Below are 21324 nucleotides of genomic sequence, written 5' to 3' on the forward strand. Positions count from 1 at the left end.
GAAGTAGCCCGTGGCCATCGATGTACATATGTTTGTAAAAGGTTTTATGTTATTTTGTGCTTATCGGAGTCTATAAGAATGAAGTTCATAGGCTAAATAAATAAGTGAAACAAGTTTTAAAGGTAAAAGTAAAAGGAAAAGCTCTCGATGTTATACTTTTGGTGGCATATATGTAGATATGTATTAGTTTTTGTACGGATGTAGAGGCAAACTCAAAATTAATATGTAGTAAACTTTTGGTGAAAAAATTTTAAAGCCCTTGGGGATTGTAACACACGAGAAAAGGTGTTGTAAGTAAATCTATCGAGACATACATACATACACCTTTATATATGCATATTGTTATTGAAGATNTATTCTGGTTGTGAAATGGGTTTATCCGGAATGTATAAAGAAACGCAACCTTAAAAAATTGGTTCAACTTTGTGATACAATTATCGTAAAGATGCTTTCAATTTGAAAGCGGCCATACATTATCACTCAACATCTCATGGAAAAGGGACATGCGATGGTCTTGGAAAAAACTCAAGCGTATTAAGATTGGTATTTCGCACGGCCATCAAGTTGAGATAAATTCACGGCTATCGACCAGTGGAGATGAACTAGCCCGTGGCCATCGATGTACATATGTTTGTAAAAGGTTTTATGTTATTTTGTGCTAATCGGAGTCTATAAGAATGAAGTTCGTAGGCTAAATAAATAAGTGAAACAAGTTTTAAAGGTAAAAGTAAAACGAAAAGCTCTCGATTTTATACTTTTGGTGGCATATATGTAGATATGTATTAGTTTTTGTACGGATGTAGAGGCAGACTCAAAATTAATATGTAGTCAACTTTTGGTGAAAAAATTTTAAAGCCCGGGGGATTGTAACGCACGAGAAAAGTTGTTGTAAGTAAATCGATCGAGACATACATACATACACCTTTATATATGCATATTGTTATTGAAGATGTAGACTTCACTCAAAATAAAACCGATATCTATACGCATTTTTTTCTCACTCTCATACGAGACACGGTAGCTGAATACACTTACATATAAAAAAGTACAAAAACATACATACTAGTACAAACATATGTATGTATGTACGTACAGTCAGCATCAAAACTATACATACCCTGCCGTTTTGACGATTTTATTTATCTATATTTTCCATATAAATTTTTTCTTATTAACCGACTTCAAAAAATGAGGAGATTATCAATTCGTCGGAATATTTTAGTTTTTAATGTATGTTATCGCATAACTTTGGACCACATTAACCGATTTATATAAAAAGGAAAGGACGTACCTTAGAGATGGTCTAATACTAATTTGGTTTAGATCCGATCATTGGATCATAAAAAAATTATGGTATTCTTAAGTTTTTGTATGAGAATTGAAGACGGTTTTGTTTTTTGCTTAAAAATTACTTGTTTTTTTTGTAATTCGACTTCTTAGAAAAATTTTGAGTATTCAATTTTGTAGCTCATTAACTTTTAGTGCAATAAAGTGCAATTAAAAAAAAGATTGTGTTCATACGTTATATGGAAGAAAATGCGCAACACCCACGGCAAAAAAAAAATCTCACAAATCAATGGTAATTTCTAGCGACTTGAAACCTCTACTCCAAGGAAAACTCTCCACTCGAATTGAATAATTGAAATTTCGATGAAACTTTCTTGATATTTCTTGCATTTCCCCGACTTCTGTATGAAATTAAAACAAAAATTATTCTTCCGGGTTTTGATGAACTTTATTTTTATAAAAAATAAGTAAAATTTGGTATGACAAATATAAGCAAAATAAAATTGGTAAAAATTCAGGGAATGTACATATATTTTTGACGCTGACTGCATATTACTACTGACCGCATAAAGATCTCAGATACCACAAGTGGCTAGCTTGTATTGGATAAATTCTCCAATTGACGAGGTAAAAAGTCGACAAAATACATACATAGATATGTATGTATGTAGTTATGTGCAGAGTAACATCAGAGTAACAACGCCGAGTAAGCTCAGTGTGATCCACAGTCAGAATTTAGAAAGCGACAAAGCTGTACATAAAATGGGCCACAGCGCGCGCGCGTACAATTGACCGGTTTGAAAGTATACGCAAATCGTACGTACCTACTCTATTCTCCGCAATGTGCCTTGTTATCCAGTTGTATAGAACAAATAAAACAGATAAAAAATGTGATACTTGTGATAGTCAGTCGTAAAACTTTATGCGCTGATTATAATATCGACCAATTAATTTGTACAAATTATATTTAAAACAAATATATTTAATAACAATAACTACATAGCTACACTTGTTCTAACTAATAAAGCAAAAGCAAAAAAAAAACAAATAAAAAATATGGAGGAGGATCGTGCAAGCATGCGCTCAGCGAGCAATCCCAATCCTCTCACTTCCGCCGCAAACAGTGCGCTCTGGAGTCTACAAGGTCACAGCTCTGGCCATCCAGTTAACAGTTCACCTGCTGCGCTACCACAAAATATCTTCACAAATCCTGCCATACAACCATCGAGCGTGATAAACCTATCGAATTCGTCAGATGTCGTTATAGGGCCGATGACCCAATATCAGGGTCCTGTTACGATATACCAGTATATGGATGCTACGGTGGAAGCGCGCTCCATGCAAGCGGGGGGAGGTAATCATTTACATACATACATAAATATGGATGTATGTATTTACTTATATGTACTACTTAAATGTAAATTTATAAGCGCTGAAGCTTTCGTTTTCTATTGATTATTTCTGGTTTTTATTCAATTAATTTTATGGAATTTCCAAGCTTTACACTGGTTGAATATGTTTTTTTTTATTTTTAATCGCGCATGCCGTATTCATTACAAGCCCACGTAGCATTGGCATGTAATTTTCCGATCGTAGAAAACTAACTAGTAGCAAATTACCAAAGCTTTACGAGCTACTCACTTCCAAAGTAATGAATACAAATACAGAAAAAAAAAACAAATGTAAACACTTACCTACAACTGGTTGTTTTGTTTGATTTTAAAGTTTTAAGAAGCTCAACGCTAAGTGTTCTTCTAGGAAACGACCAGAAAAAAAGTATTGCCGAGAAGCACTTTTTTTTTTTTATTGATTTTGAAATTATCAAATCGTGTTTGTGCAGAATGCGAATGATTCCATTTCACATTAGTACACTTACCTAGTTAAGCATACATACATATTTAAGAGGAATTCTCACCGACCTTGGTGAATACTTGGCAGCTTCTACGCAGCTGCTGTAGAAAAATTCCTAGAATATCAAGCCACCCCGCTGCGAAAAACGACATGCGCGACAGTTGAGCGATATTGGGAAAAGTGCAGTCCGAAGATTCTATAAGAAAATAAGGCAGCAATCAAATGGTTTCGACACCGTTTCTGTTTTTGGCAGAACTGAAGGAGGAGATCTGGTAACGGACGTCCAGAGTACACTTGAGATACGGAGGGAACACTTGTTAACGCTTTATTCTCTATCAGACAATAAGGCAGCAATCAAATTGCTTCAAGACTGGGGCTGCTTATCGCATATACGAAGACGGAAATCTGTAACCAGTTGCGCAGCGTACAATTCTTAACACTTTCGAATGGCCAAACAGGTATCGAATTTTACAAAGATGAGCGCAAACCAATATTTAGGCACGAGACTCATGTACCTCCTCTCCACGTGTTAAAAGATAAAATCCAAATTATTTAATAAGTTAAATCAATTATTACAATATGGGCATCACTCGAAATGTTTTTTTAAAAGGATTTATTTCGTAACTACAAAATCAAATTCAATTTAAATTAAGGCAATTAAGTAATTGAGATATGTATCACAATTTGGGTGCCAGACGGAAGAGATAAGGTTTAACTTTAAAAATATTTTGAAGATGGTTGCCATCTCTTTGAAAAACTAATTTAATCCACAAGTTATATGAAGAATTATGAAATGTTGAGTTTCAATATTTTCGAGATATTTGACGAAAGTTGCCACCGGCTTAAAAAGTTAAATTCACATTATTTAATAAGTTAAATAAATTATTAGAAGGTGTGCATTTAGCGAAATGGCTTTGGAAAGGCTTTATTCCAAGGAGGGTTGCCACATATTTGAAGAATCAAATTTAACTTAATTCACCAGTTAACTGAAATGTCAGAGAAACAATTTTGACGGTGATTTTAGTCTGAAAATACTTTTTAAAAGGTATGCCACCTGTTTTAAATGTCGTTAACTTATAAACAAAGTATTTATGGATATGATATATTTAAATATGAGTGCCAAGCGAATGCGTTTCAAGCTTTATTTTAAAAATACTTTTGATTAGTGTAACTATGTGCTATACACCAAGAATGATAGAAAACAAGATTGCGCATACCAGACGGCGATGACATTTGTGGCTAAAAGTAGCGAAGCCGAATAGAAGGATAAAAGAGAATGTGAGATTAGGCAATTATCTTATTATACCATTTTTTGAAAGGAAACGTGTTTTAATTGCTTTAAATTGTGAAAATATATTATTTGTAATAAAAAATTTATTAAGGAAATGTAAAAAATGGTGATTTTAGTGAAAGTATAGTGAACTTAAGTGAATTTAGAGTTTTTAGGCGTTGTTTACGAACATCGAGAACTGTAAAAATCGACAAAACCAAAGTGGCGGTTTGTGGAATGCGCCACCTTCTGTTCGCTACATCGCACAGTGGTCAATAAATGGGATTTAATGTTCACTGGAGCCTTTATTTCTCAACCAATTTCTTTAATTATTTTTTTAAATGAAAGCTAATAAAATTTTCAGGAGACTAGTTGGGCCCAATTTTTTATCTTTTTATATTAAATTTTTTAGTGTGAAATGCAGAAAAAGTGCAAATTTTGAAGATCAATTCTCCTGTTCCTGTTAAAAAAAGCTACATAATAAAAACTAGTTAAAACCAATTTTAGGGCTCCCCCAAAATGGGGAAAAAAATAAAAAGTAATATGTAATTTGAAAAGTTTTAAAAAAATGTTTACCAAAAATATTTTTTTTGTTTTTGGTTTTTATAAAAATTTTGGGTATGCAGTTTTATATATCAGTATAATAAAGTGCAAGTTGAAAGTCGCTAAGACTTCGCGTTGATTTTTAATAATTTTTTCGCTAACATTTTGAGCACATCTGCATGCTACATAGTAAATAAAAGCGTTTTTTATTTTACTAAAAATCAACGCGAACTCTTAGCGACCTACAACTTACAGTTTATTACACTAAAATTCAGTAATCTATAAAACTGCATACCCAAAATTTTTATAGAAACTAAAAACAAAAAAAAAAAATGCTTTTGATAAAAATTTTTTTTAACATTTCAAATTATTACTATTTAATTTTTGTTTGCTTTAAACAGCCAAAATGTTGTGTTCAAAGTTTTGCGAAATACTTGAAGAAAACGGCCATACGAAGTTTTTTCCTCTCCTGTACAATTTTTAAATTGGGACTTATCAACTTTGCACTCTACGCTAGCGATATTTATTAAATCAGACAAATTTTAAAGTAAACCTTTTTTTAAATTGTATTTAAAAAACCATGTGATTGAGGAACATATACATCACAAATAATAATGTAAATACCAGGTACTTTTGAAAGTGACGATTAATAAAAAAAAAAACATAAAACAAAAATATACAAAAACAATTTCTCTAAACATGTTTATTATACTCTATAAAGAATGACGAATTTTTTGCCTTTTTTCGCAATTTATTTTTTTGTTATTATTGCACTTAAAATGTTTTCGAGCAGAGCAGCAAAGCATTCAAAGCGGAGTCTTCTAAGCTTGACCTGCAGTTTTTACATACAAAACCTACTGATGAAAAACGTATTTCGGCATCAACACTTTTAGGCTGAACTGTCAAAAGGTAGACATAATCCATTTGAAGATAATGACCCATATCTCCTCCATTACAAAATATTTGAACTTCTTTTACCAGCACGTCGGTTAAATTATAAGTTTTTCGATTTGAGGAAGTTTTGAGTAGATTGATCTAAAAATTGGGGGTATATGGTGTAGGTACTTATTAATAGTTATTAAGATATTACCCAGCGTTGCCACATACAAATTACTTTTCCTACCAAAATCGCCTACCATAACCAACCAAAACCTACCAAACATTTTTTTGAGTTTTGATATTTGTTTTCAATGTCAAATTTTTTAAAAAACATAGTTAACATAACATTTAGTAAAACTAAAACACAACTAGATTATTAAAAACAAATTAACTGTGTATAACGATTCATTTTACTGTACAGACTTATCGATATGTACATATGTCTCTTTACACTAGGGTTCCCAGACGTACTGCTGTTGGGAGTAAACGTACTCCATTTTATTGCAATGTACTCCCTTGTACTAAAAAAAAAATATCTAGAAATGTATTCCTTTCTTAGTTTCGTACTTCTTTTGTACTCCTTTTTCCAGCTATTAATATTTTATCATATACAGGGTGTAAAATAATAACTGTTGCGCAGGGTTTTTTTGAAAAATAAAAGCGACCTTTATAGATTTTGCGAAAAAAGTAGTTTATTGTTAATTATCCACAGATTTTACTTAAATTTTATAAATAAGTTTTTCAATTTTAAGCTTCATTTGGGGTTACTTTATTACATATATTCTGTAATCTTCTTGGCTCCTTTATACTCGGTCTTCGAAAAGACTCGGAACGGGTGACTAGGAGGCCATCATTCGACCAAACCTATAGTTATTTATTTTTAACATTTATTGTTGCTTTGAAAAAGATTTCTATGATATCTTTGTTGTTTGTACCTAATTAATGGTAATTTGTAAGAATAAATTGCACAAAAAATTAAAACAAAAATTGTACTCCTTTTTTATGTTTTGCACTGATTTTTTTCTATAGAAAATAGAAATGTACTCCTTTCTCCGTTTCAGAATCTGGCAACCCTACTTTACACATNAAATTGCACAAAAAATTAAAACAAAAATTGTACTCCTTTTTTATGTTTTGCACTGATTTTTTTCTATAGAAAATAGAAATGTACTCCTTTCTCCGTTTCAGAATCTGGCAACCCTACTTTACACATAGAAAGACTCTTAACATAGGTGACGGCAAATAAAGCCGCGTTAACCTCTTTGACAGCGAAGAAAGACCCATAAACTTATGTCCGCGGTCAACTATATTTTCGAGTGCCACAGTATTCCCCAGAACTCCCCAACGAGTTTTTCCGAGCTCTTTATTCGTGTCTAGTGACGATATTATTATTATTACGTCGAAGATACCCGCGCTGCGACCTAAGAAGATATATTGTGCAAAATCCAAATTGTAATCACTCAAACCTTAGGCTATTTAAAAAGCTCAGCACTTTGGATGAGGCCATGTTCCAAATTTTAGATGGAGAAGGCAATCGTTCTCCATGATGTATCAATCTACGATTCATGCTTCGTCGACAGGCACATATAATATACTCTGGGCTTTCTTTCACCAGCCGACAAACCCTAGAGCCCGTCTCTACAGACCCATTTAATTAAAACCGTACGTTAACTTGCAGGTTGCTGTCAAGTTGCCAGTGAGAGTTCTTAGTTCAAGGTGTCTTTCGGAGTTCCTGCTGGAAAGAGTTATACATATCTTTGATTGTGTTATTCCCTTCGACTTCCGCCAGCAGCAATTTGAGATTATTCCCAGTTTGCTCCTAAGTAGGTCTGCAGTGTATCTTTTAGATGCACCGCAGGAAGGCTAGGGACCACGCAAACCCATTTGGGCTTCACGCTTTGCGAGACAGTCAGCCCTCTCGTTGCCTTGAAACCCTTCATGTCCATGAACCCTCCACAGAGTGACGCTATTGTGGGCTCGCTGCTGGTTAAAGAGTTTACAAGCCTTGATGCCGTTTTAAAAGACTCTTAGGCCTTTAACGCTGCCTGAATGTCCGACGTAATATTTATTCTGGCCTCATTTGCCTTCTACGATGACATTCGCGAACACAGACTTCGATTGGGAAGACCTCCGCCTGAAATATGGTTGAGTACGAGCCTATTGACAGACTTTTCTGGAATCTTGGTCCAAGTACGCCATAAATTATATCGCTACCTAAAGGTGAAAAGGTTTCAAGTCCATTTTTTTTTCAAAGTTTAGTTTTTGATGCAGAATGACACGGTATACGTTTGTACTTAGGAATCACGTATATTTACATGTTTGTGGCCGCCATTATACGAACGCACCGGTGAAATATTTGTGTAAAAAAGGTTGCTAAAATGTTTGGAGATACGTACATATTTTCTATTTTTCGCAAATAACTATTACTCATTGTCCCGAACACGGTTGCCGTTTCCAATTTCTTTTCCTGTCCAAAAAATGGACCAAATGGTAAAAAAAGGAACAATTTCTATAACATTGGGAAATTGAGTGGAGTTTGTTGCTCTTTATCAAGAAAATATGCCAATTCAGTTTTTATTACGTTTTTTTACATATTGCGTACAAAGCGCATTACAATCGTATATTAAATATTTTTTAAAGAAAAATTTATAATATTTACCTACAAGGATAAATTGAATATACATACATATCTATGTTCGTATGGAGCAGTAGCTTATGTCGAAAGGCTGGCTTTAGTATAATGCGGCATTCGCAGCACACGATTGCGGATGGCTCACTGGCGCCGAGCCGTTGAATAACTTTTGGCAAATAAACGTGCATAAATAGTTCCGATATTAGCAAGTCAATATTCTTATTAAGTCTCATCAAAAAATTTCCTGTCGTTTAAAGAATGAAGGGAATGCCGCATTATACTAAAGCCAGCTTGCCGACATAAGCTGCTATTCCATACGAACACAGATATTAATAAAGAAATAAAGAACACACTCTCAGGTACACACATGAACTTACAAGTTTTCAAGTTTTACATGAATTGAAAGGAACATTAAAATTGAAATTAGCAAGAAACCGCGGAATTTTTTGAAGCGGGCTTTGACAGATGATTAGCGATGCCCTATTTGAAGATCAGTGGCTTATTCAAACGTTTAGCAGGTGTTGCCAAAATTCATCAATTAAATAGAAAAAATTAAAAACTATTACATGAAGTGAAAGGGCGATAATAACCCAACCAAAGCACTTCTGAAATGGACCATTTGAAAAAGCATTGGACCAATGGACCAAATGAAATAAAAAATTACCAAATTCGGTCCATTTGGACCAAAACTGCAACCGTGGTCCCGAAACCCACTAAAATTCAATCAAGCCAACCAACCTACCAAATGGAAAAAAACTACTAGTTTTGGTAGGAAAAGCCCATGTTTGGCAACACTGATATTACCTTCACAAGTGCTTGGGAGAGTCACGACTTCAAGGCAATTTAGATTTATGCATTTATCACTTGTAGAATTCTCAGAATCATCTACTTACATGTAGTACATGCATACATACATATATGCAATTTACTGAGAAGGCAATTGGATTTAATTTATAAGCCTATGAATTACGCCTTAAATTAACTACAATAACTGATATATAGAGATATATGCATATGTATGTATGCACCTAGCATTTTTTCACATGCATACATTCATATTTCATTCGTTTGAACAGTTACTGCAAATTTAAAATACATGTTTATACATATCTATGTAAATACATATTTGTATTTATTTAGACTACAATAAATACTAAAAGAATATTTTACACTTCTCAGAAATTAAGCGAAAAAAATCTACGTATGTACACATATATATACACACATTAAGGAGATTGCAAGCTAATATTTCGAGCCCTAACCGCCAAAATAACGATAACGAAAATTTCAATTGACATCAATAATTAAGTAGTAGTGAGAAGCGGGAGCGAATGGACACCATCTTCATCAATGATTTTTTCAAGGATCAAAACAGATTGTCAACACTTTTTCCACTTGACACCCGCTACTGCTCTTCAAGAGCTCTCTAAAAAAAAAAGTAAGTGCGCCTGGGCCACACTGAAGAAGTGAAACTTACGTTACATACATATCTATTTTGTCTCATAACCAATATACATACATACATACATCTGCTTTTGCTTAAGGTTACATTTTTTGTCTTTTTTCTATCTAGATACTTACCTCTACCCCTGTTCGTTCTAATTACATTTATGTTATTGTGTTTTCCTTTCTCTTCATTTTTATCTTTATACTATATCGATAACAAAATCGATAGTGACATCCAATAAAATATCGATAACAAAACCGATAAAAATATCGATAACAAAATCGATGAAAAATTTGATAAGAATTTCGATAGCAAAACCGATAATAATATTGGTAGCAAAATCTATTAGACACTCGATAAAAATATCGATAAATATATCCACAACAAAATCGATAAAAGTATCCATAACAAAATCGATAAATATCGATTGAAAAATCGATAAAAATATCGATAAATATCGATAACAAAAAGCGATAGATATTGATAAAAAATCGATAACAAAATCGATAAATATTGATAACAGAATCGATAAAAATATCGACAACCAAATCGATAACAAAATCCATAGTTATCGATAACAAAGTTGATAAATATCGATAACATAATCGATAAACGTCGATAATAAACCTATAGTTATCGATAACAAAATCGCCAAATACCGATAACAAAATCAATATATATCGATTACAAAATCGATTAAAATATCGATAACAAAATCGTTAAAAATATCGATAAAAGATATCGCTAATAAAATAGTTAAAAATATCGATTGAAAAATCGATAAGAAAATCGATAAAAATATCGATTAATATATCGATAAGTTCCGAAAATATCGATAACAAAATTGAACAAATGATAAAAATTTCGATAAAAATATCTATAACAAAACCGATAACAATATCAATTATTTTATCGATAAGTCCCGAGGATCCCAAAGATCTCTAAAATACCAAAATAGTTCCCAGATTGAGTCTCTGTGTTTCTCTCTATATGCTTTCCTCTTTAATTACCTTTTTTTCTTTCTTCCCCTATCTTCTTCTTTACGTTAATGGCATCCTCATCCCCTTCTTTGTCTTCACTTTTATGTTTATCATTCTCTTTATCTACATATTCCCCTTTGCCCTTATATATATAAGTAAAGTGTTTAAATTTCACTTGGTCTTCATTTTTGCTTTTATCTTTACGCATCTTTTTTTTGTGTTTTTATTTTTACCTTTGCCTTTATCCTTTTCTTTATCTATGTACGTAGTCACCTTTACTTTCATTCTTGTATTGGTCTTTTTCTAAGTGTTATTCTTTAACCTTTTATTAGCAAATTTTTGTTAAATTAATACCATATGCATACACTGAAGAAGCAGTTGTATCGGCCCCAACCATTTCTGTTGCATCATTTCCGTTGCACCATTTCCGTGTGCATTTTCCATTGAATTTGCCAATTTAATCCCAACCAACCAACCGCCGCTAAAGAAGTTTCACTTCAATAACTTGCAGAGGAGGATGCAAGCGAATATTGTAACCTTATTTCCAACCCAATAGATATCGCTGCTGAAGGAGTAGTCAGATTCCAGCAATCTCGAAAGAGTAGTTTGTGTGACGAGGAATGTACCTAGGCTGGGCATGAATACGTGTGCACAACGCAATTTAACCGCGTACTGGACATCGGTAACAAGGTCGCTGTGGTTGTTCTCACCGAGTTCGCCGTATTCTTGACACCTTCCGTTAGCCTAATTTTCTGGTACAACTGTCGGGCCCTTTTCCCTGTCTAATGTCTACCCTGCAGGGAAACCGCGGACTGGTGCATACAATTTCTAGTTCCGTACAAGATCTTTATCGCCAAAAACGAACCGGTCCGATAGTAAGTAGATCCCCACCAGTTCAAAATCAGCGAAATGTGGGACTCTTAAAAAATATTTTATTTCTCTTTTTCATTGGAAATCTACATCTAAAGTGACGAATTTAGAACTGGTTCCGAATTATGGAAAAAGGGACGCAGAACGAACTAGATCTTATCTGTCGAATTTAGAACTAGTTCGAAACTATCGAAAAAGGGATGTAGCGGGGGGCGTGTTTAATTTACATAGATATGTATTTGGTGGCTTTTTCGTTCAAATGCACTTTCATTCTGCACTTCGCAGATACTATTTCATTGTTTGCTAATCTAAAACAAAACTTTGTGTTAACATATTAGCATCTCGGGGCCGTCTGGAATCTAACCAATAAAAGCGAGCACCTCGGCAAAGTCAGCTACAGCTAAAGGTATGTAAACGTACATTTCTTACAATCATTCAAACAAATTTAATTTCAAATTGAAAAAACGTTTCTTTGAAAATAATGTAAAATCGCACACGGAAGAACCGAAAAGATTGAAAAATCATGATACTTTTTTCTTTCGTCTGGCGATTTTAAAACTGGTTCGGAACTATAGAATTGAGAACTAGTTCGGAACTATCGAAAAAGGGATGGAGCGGGGGGCAATTGACACTTCCTAGGACATCCCCATGTTAAATTCGCCAGTTATTTGTATGCAAAAGAGATTTATCGTGAACCAGTGCAGGGTCTAAACGTACTACAGGCGCACTAGTTCAGAACTAGAGATTTTCCCCACAGGGTAGTCATCACACAATTAGAGAATACGCGTCTGGGCCTCCCGTTACTGTTGACGAGTCTAATTTCGAAAGCGTAGACGACTTCGTTTATTAACCAGCATTATTACCAATAATATCCAACGGAGAATAACTCTTGCCAACAAGTGCTACTTTAGACTGAGAAGGCAATTGAAAAGTAAAGTCCTCTCTCGACGCACAAAAATCACACTCTATAAGTCACTCATTATGCCTGTGCTGATGTATGGCGTAGAAAGATGACAATGAAAACATCTGATGAGGCAGCTCTTAAGCTTTCTGCACATTGGTCGTCCAACCATAGTTGCTTCATCGTCACAATCATGATGCAACGATTACATGACGACTACCCTTTTGCACACTCGGTCGTGATATTTCAATTCATTTGGCGTCTAAAAATTCACTTGGAGCAGGTGTTTCTCTGGTTGATATTTTCGCGAAATATTTAAAAAACCTGCAAATTTTTAAAATATAGACTGCGCTGCAACAATTCTAGACATCATTTTTTAGTAATGTCTCTTCTTTTCTTTTCCTGAAATGTGTCTTGTGCATGCACACAGACTTTTAAAATTTCGTCATATTTTATAGTTAAAACGCTCACATTTATTGAATTTTAATGCAATTATCCACTTTTTAATAATTTCCACAGATTTTATGCAAAAAATGCAAATTTTTAAGCAATTTTAATGCAAATATTAGCATTTTCACTAAATTTTCCCCCATAAAATGTAAACAAACAACGTGTGCACAACGATTAGCAAACGACAATGCCGTACTTATCCGTTTCTGCATCTTCTACGATATGCCGATAACTAGCCGATAACGACCATTGTGCAGATCTCCTTTGAAATGCATGTGCTCGGCTCAAAATTTCAGGGCGAGACGATGACGCAACTATGATTGGACGACAAGTGTGCAGATAGCCTTAGTGGCATTTGACTGTTGGCGAATTAAAATATGGTTAGGTCGCACAAACGGACGCAAGCGCGCTAGCCCTGAGCGTACTCGATGCGGATCCCGCTGCTGGTAGCAGAGGAAGGGGATGGCTTTCTCTGCTATAGAAAGGCCGGAGGAGAAGTACTTATCGATTTTGTTATCGATACTTATCGATTTTGTTATCGATTTTATTATCGATTTTGTTATCGATATATATCGATTTTGTTATCGATATTTCTATCGGTTTTGTTATCTATATTTTGTTGGACGTTGTTATCGATTTTGTTATCGATGGAATATAAAGATAAAAATGAAGATAATGGAAAAACAGAATACCATGAATGTTATTAAAATGAACTGGTAGAGGTAGTAAATAGATAAGTAACGTAAGTTTTACTTCTCCAGTGTGGCCCAGACGCACTTACTTTTTATTGATGAAATTACATCTTCTTGTTAACTTACATAAATAAATCCCTGAATAAAATAGGGTATTCTCTGAGTCTTGCAAAGCCCTTGCACGGTGCACGGATTGCACGGTTTGCAAAGCTGTCCCATACGAAAACCGGTTTTTACCGTGCAATCCGTGCAATCTGTGCACCATGCAAGGGCTTTTCAAGACTTAGAGAATACCCCTAATATGAACATTTAATGAAGTATGCGTAGTTTAAAACCAAGATCGTAGCATTATTTAAACACATAAAGAGAAAATTTATAAAAAAATAGATAAAGCAATGTTTTATCATTTTAATAATAACTCTATTCTTTAACAAGTCATTGATTATACATATTTATACATACATACGGTTTGGACCAAATTCAAAATGATAGTGTTTGCCGCTTATGTTTATTAATTTTTAAGATTTTTCAATTAAAATACAGTTCATTTCCTAACAAATACCATATAAACCTTAGCTGAAATTTCTGTAGAACACTACAAATTCATACAATTTTCAAACTATTTTCTCAGAACTTACCCCATTCAATTTTAGTGCAAAATGTTGCAAGTGGCAAAAACTACCCTTGATTTTTTAGAGTTCTTTAGCCGAAGGTGCTGCGGTTTTCTTCATATAACAAAAATTGTGTTTATTTGTTATATGGAAGCAAATGTGATAAAAAGTTCTAAAAAATCAACGGTAATTTTTAGCCACTTGAGACTTGCATGCTATTACACTGACGGTGGCAATTAATATCGAGCAGGCGGGTTTCATTGCATTTATAAACTTGCTTAATTAATATATTTACATAAATATCATTCACTTAATATAGAAAGGCCTTATCGCCGCTGAAATGCAAAAAACCCCTAACTAACTAAAATTTGTTATTGCATGAAACGATGGGGGAATTTGGATTTTTAGTTAGTTGGGGCTTTTTTGTATTTCAGAGACGATGTGAGATAGAGGCCCCTATTGCGAGTGTCGACTGGCAGTAGAATAGAAATTTGTCGATCGAGTCGATCATCTTTTATTTTGCTATTGTGTAACTTGATCGATAAAAGTTTGTACTATTGTGAATGGTTGACAGAATTGTAAACAGCTGTTTGTTTGTTTACATTTGCTTCTTTAGTGTTTTATTTACATCATTTTTAAAATAATTGCTTTTATTATAAAATTTAAAAAATGGACACAGTTGAAATATGGTTTAGTGGTGAGGAAGATGATGTGGAAGCTAATAGATTAGTAGAGTTGGCTAAAGCAAGGAGGGAATTGCGAGATTCGTCGGATCCCTTGGAGTTGGAAGCTGAAGTGTATGCACATACATATGTGAGTTTTATGAATAGAAGTTGCGTTCCCGATGCTTCACGGTTGTTAGGCTTTACATGATTTGCAGGAAAAGGTGTTTTCCTCATTAATAAACTTTATGGAAGTTTAAGAAATACGGTACGGTTATTTGTACAATGATGTTGGGTATTTGTGTCCAAACGCGTGACCCGAGTTTAAAAACTTTTAACATACAAGTGTAGTGAAAGAATTCCACTTTAATTCAAAATAAAAATTTCAAATTTTCGAGCACTATTCAATTAAGTTTTTTTGTAAACTTTTGATTTTGGTTCTGCGCAAAAACACTGTGGCGTAGCCAGAGTTATATGCACAAGAAATATTGTATATGTATCTTTCCCAATAGAAGCGGAGCTTCATCCCCTACTCTTTCCGGAAATTCCTTTGCCTTTTCACTCTCCTGCATCAGCACGACCAACCGCGCAAGTTGCCTTTTGTTGTTTACAATTTTTGATCTGTAATTCAGACACATACATACATATCGTCGCTCGAATAAAGAAACAGTGTAAATGCCACATACACTATTATTCGATAATTGCACCATTGGATAGACAATCCTTTAATCTATTAGAAAAATCTTTAGTTTTCTTAAATATCTCTTTGGCTCACTAATTTATTCCCGAAAAACGAAATTGTATTTGTATGGTTTGTAATGGTTTATAAAAACTTCCAATTCGTTTTTCTCAAAACTATACTTTTCATGTTACACTATTTCATTATTCCAGCGACGATATGTATATTTCACAATTTTTTACAACTTCCAGTTCAATTGACTTACTTTTTATCCATTATAGTTCCACTTTCTTATGCAAATTTTATAAACGCATACTCCAACGACTAAAAAATAGCAATAGAAGGATGAGCGATTAAAAAGTATTCACAGTCGCTAACTGAGCGACTAAGCGACACTCGCAATAGCATCGATAATCGATAATCGCTTAATAGTCGTTTATCTACTGCCAGTCGACATTCGCAATAGAGGTGAGAGCCTTACTAAACTAAGAGTTGATATTTTGTCAGCTGTTTTTCTGAGCTTTTGCTTCAGTTAGTTGTGTACAATTGATGCAGACTTATAAATATGTTTACCTGCGGACGTCATAACACTAAAGCAAATAAAGTATTGCCATAGCAGACATGTGACCGAATGTTTGCCAACGCCAGACTATGACTGTACGTGTTAAAGTCAACTATTTTATAAAAAAAAACAACATGGGATATTATGGAAATTAAAAATAGTACAGGCCTAACTTATGTTCGAATTAACAAAATAAAATAGAGAGTAATAGCCTATTTCCACCAAATGCTTAACTGCAGTTAAGGGCTCAGATAAGTACGAGATATTTTAACATGAGGTGATTGGCAATGATTAGTTCTTACTTTTTGCTTTTCTATTTCAATTACCCCGTTAAACTGCAGTTAAGGCTTGGTGGAAATGCCTTATAAGTAGCGTTATATGCAGGGAAAGGATTTTTAGGACCTAAACACCTATAAAAAAGGCGAAATAAAATAACAAAATAGGCAGGAAAAGGCACTAGAAATAGCAAAAAAGGCAAAAGATAGCACTAAAAAACAGCAAAAAGTTAAAAATAACACTGTTTTATAGGAAAAATGTTCAACGGACGCCACTACATATCCAATTCCTATATAGAATTTCTTGCAGATTCCGAAAATCGAGTTAATTTTTTATTCTGTGGATAAGTTTTCGAGACATTTTCAGGTGTACATGGCGTATGTTTAACATTCTTTTCTGCTAATTTTTCATACAAAAATTCTTTGAGCATTTTCATATGACCACTTATTACTTCTTTATTTATCCAACGATTTTCTTCATTATCAACATGATTTTATTTTGTAACGGAACAGGCTTTAACACAGCCTTGAATGTGCTAAACGTGCGCTCGACGTAATTTGATATAAGTGACGCCCAATTTAAGTATGGAACGTTTGAAAGTTTTATATTATCTGGAATAAGGGCTTTTTCCTCGCTATAATCACTTTTTAAAGGTGCAATAGGCACAAAAACGCAAATATCTTAAAAAAGGCAACATCAAGTGTGTATACATGGAATCAGGGAAAGCTAAATCGTGGACATTCTTTATCTAATATACTCTATCTCTTTAGCAGAACTAAAGGCAATTTGCATAAAATCCGTTCCCTGGTTATATGAAATAAGGATTTTAGGTGTGTCTGCTGCCTAGGGAAGGCGGCCCTTTTACAGGTAGCAGTTAAGAAAGGTACGTAAGGATTTGTTAAAGTCAGTGCCAGGCACTTTTTGTTGTCATCTGAGTTCGAAATATTTAGTATCTTCTTCTTCTTCTTAATTGGCGCTGTAACCGCCTAAGCGATTTTGGCCGAGTCCAAAACAGCACGCCAGTCATTTCTCTTCTGTGCTAACTGACGCCAATTGAAAATGCCAAGTGAAGCCAAGTCCTTCTCCACCTGGTCTTTCCAACGCAGAGGAGGCCTTCCTCTTCCTCTGTTCCCAGCATCGCGGCCCGCGTTGAATATTTTCAGAGCAGGAGCGTTTCTGTCCATCCGAACGACATGGNTGGGAGTGGCCAGAAGCGATTCTTGTGCGTACGGTTCAAATCGCAGCTCACAACGTCCGGATATTTATATCCACGTATCCTCTGGGTAGCAACCAAACACCCGTTTGGGAGCGAGCTAAAGTGAGAAGGCGTAAAACTTCGCGTGCGCTGGGTTTGGGTCCCGCCACGTTAAAACCCCGCCCAATGAAAAGAAATATTTAGTATACTAGCGGTTAAAAACATAATGTTAAATTCAATAATTCATTTGTTTTTGTATGAAATATGAGCAGAAAATTAGATATCGTCGGTGATACTGCAAAACGGTCTATGTCTGTTAGTACCCTTGACACCTAGAGGGTCTCTTACTTCCACCGGAATGCATCTGCAAATCGTTACACCCTAATAAACGAATGGGAAAGCTGTCTACCTTTACCCGATAAAAATGAACGATTGCCAGAAGAGATCAGATACAGATAACAGATCAATTAAGCACCAGAGGTAGTAAGTGACAGGGTCTGATACGATATGTCGAAATTTTAAATGCCAAAACTAAAAACACCGAAAAAAATGTAGAAAACATAGGTCGAAAATTAAGAATGTTGAGAAAAAATTGCCGAAAGGCAAAATATCGAAAAATAAAAATGTGGAAAAAATATCGAAGTAATGTAATGAATGGGGGTCCGTACGATAAGTCGAAAATAAAAATGTCGAAAGAGAAATGTCGAAATTTAAAAATTTTTTAAATCTAGAAATAATATTTAACCGAAACGCAAAATGTCGAATCGTATGCTTTCGAAATGAATAAAGTCGAAAAAAATGCAAAACGCGTAAATTGTCGAAAAAAAGTCGAAAAAGTTGAATGTGTGAAAAAAATAAAAATTAAAAGTGTTCTGAGTAGATTTTCAAATGTTCTAGAGTTCCTAAGATGGAAAAAGAAAGTTCTGCAAAATTACGCAGAAAAAAATTTTTTAACGTGTTATTTAAATTGATTTTAACTTTTTGAAAAGATGGCAACTCTCTAAAAATATTTCTACAATAAAGCATTCTCGTTTGATACCCACATTAAAATATTTCGTTTAAACTTTTTCAAAGAATTGATTTAAACTTTTTTAACAGGCGGCAACCCTATTACAAAATACTTCCGAAATATATAGTTTCTGAACCGCTTTCGCTTGCTAATATTTTGTTAAACTTGTTAATTAATCGGTTTTTTTTGAAAGAGGTGGGAACTCCAAAAAACATTTTATATGTTAGTATATTATATCTATATTCCAAATTTAATTGAAATATATCCAGACGTTTTAGCGTGAACGAGCAACAAACATACTTACTCACAAACTTTCACATTTATTATATTAGTACATAGGATTAGTGGAATTTAACTTAAATAAATCAACCTATTGAAATAATGAATGAATGATGTGTAAAATTCGCGGGATATTTTTTTTCGACATTTTCATTTTCGATNTATTTTGTTAAACTTGTTAATTAATCGGTTTTTTTTGAAAGAGGTGGGAACTCCAAAAAACATTTTATATGTTAGTATATTATATCTATATTCCAAATTTAATTGAAATATATCCAGACGTTTTAGCGTGAACGAGCAACAAACATACTTACTCACAAACTTTCACATTTATTATATTAGTACATAGGATTAGTGGAATTTAACTTAAATAAATCAACCTATTGAAATAATGAATGAATGATGTGTAAAATTCGCGGGATATTTTTTTTCGACATTTTCGTTTTCGATATTTTTTGTTTTCGACATTTTTCTTTTCGACAATTTTTTTTCTCGACATTCTTGATTTTCTAACTATTTTTTTCGACATTTTTGTCGGTGTTTTTAGTTTCTACAATTTAAATTTCGACATATTGTACCAGACCCGCAGCTGCAAAGCCCTCTGAAGGTGTCGTGCAATTAGTTGGATCCTATTTATGCGAACTGCGTGAGGACCGGGTAGATCCCCAAGGCTTGCAGGGTACTCAGTGTTACGTTCATCTCGAAGGTCGGAAAAGGCGCATATGTCTCCCCTAGGTATTTTAGGCCAATCAGTCTCTCTTCGTTTTTGTTAAAAACGCTAGAGAGACTGATAGACCTATACATAAGAAACGCGATTCCTCGTGACTGTCTTTCAAGAGCTTATTGCAAGAAAAGGTCGGTGAATATCGCCCTCCACACATTGGTAAAGTGGTCAGAGGAACCCTTCACGCATAAAGATTATGCAGTAGGGGCCTTCTTCGATATCGAGGAGGCCTTCAACAATGTCACTCCAGAGGCAATAGTCAAGTATGTTCATAATCTGGGGGATGAAACCAACCTAATAAGGCTTATGTACAGCTTACTTCGTGACAGAGCAATCGCGGCGGAGTGGGGCAGCGCCTGCACTGATTGCACTCCACAAGGTGGTGTTCTCTCTCCCCTGCTCTGGGTTGCGGCTGTAAAAGATCTTCTAGAGAAACTGGAAAAGTGGGCTGTTGGACGATTTTTAGCCACCCTTTTTGATCTGGCTCAAGGTTACCTGAACCAGGTAAATAGGTGAGCGATCACCGGCGGCTGTCGTGGAAGCCTAACATTGAGGAAAGGGTAAGAAAGGTTTCGGTTGCCTTGTACTGCTGTCGGGGTCTATCGGTAATAGGTGAGGTCTTTCGCCCAAATTAATTCATTAGCTCTAGGAAGCCTGTATTGTTTTAAGGAGCAATTATCTGGTGCAACTCACTCGAGAAAGCTACACTTGAAAAATTAGAATAAGCGGAGCATTAGGAACCACACCTACACAGCAGCACGAACTGCTATTGGGCTAAAGGAAACCGGGTCCTTTTGTGACATAAAAAGTTGGTATTCATGCGGTGAGTCTATTAATTTCAACTGATCCTTTTTTATCAGCTGTCAGGAGGAAGATGAAGTAGAATCATCTCCGCACTTTCTTTTAGACTGTCCAACCTTCCCGAGGCTAAGATGGAATCATTTTGGCTCGCACTTCTGAACAAACACTGAGCTCTCAGGGATCGAAATTAGCTGCATTCGAAATTTTGTAATCAGCTCGCGGCGTTTACTTAACCCTTAGCCACCTAACGTCTTTTTTAGACACTCTACCACCTAACGTCGGTCAAGGTGACCCCTTACTTAATTTTAGTGTTTAAAGTATAAATATAAAATAAAACACGCAAAAACGCACATAACTCTTTTGTACCTTTTATTTAAATAATATTAACAAAAAAATAACTTAAAAGAAGTTTCATACTTCAATAACATTTTTTATTCATTGTTATACGAATTTTGTAAGAAAACGTAGATACTTTTATAAAATGAGATCTAATTACGAAAAAATATTCGAACTTAAAATTGTTTTCTTTTTTTTATAACTTAAAAACATGGACTTCAATAATAAATTGTTTTTGGCGCGATTAAATCGCAATTAAAATAGTTTTTGTAAATAATAATTTTTGTAATAGTAAATAGTTTTTGAATTGGTACACGTGTTGACTGCCTGATTGCACAAAACGAACTGACGAGAGAAAAGAACAAGTAATTTTTAGCAAAAAAAACCG

The 21324-nt window shown here is 34.3% G+C and overlaps 1 protein-coding gene across 1 annotated transcript in view; it reads left to right on the forward strand.

The window, feature by feature from the left end:
* The first annotated feature begins 2029 nt into the window (after nt 1-2029).
* Nucleotides 2030-21324, forward strand: part of PGRP-LA (Peptidoglycan recognition protein LA) — a 48403-nt gene continuing 29108 nt past the window's right edge. Inside the window, exon 1 of the mRNA XM_017621621.1 lies at nt 2030-2641. Within this exon, the coding sequence (XP_017477110.1) occupies nt 2344-2641 (298 nt within the window). The 5' untranslated portion in view covers nt 2030-2343. The remainder of the gene's footprint in view (nt 2642-21324) is intronic.

Source organism: Rhagoletis zephyria, unplaced genomic scaffold, assembly GCF_001687245.7.
Source record: "Rhagoletis zephyria isolate East Lansing unplaced genomic scaffold, Rhagoletis_zephyria_1.1 Rzeph_scaffold_02530, whole genome shotgun sequence".
Taxonomy (NCBI): Eukaryota; Metazoa; Arthropoda; class Insecta; order Diptera; family Tephritidae; genus Rhagoletis; species Rhagoletis zephyria.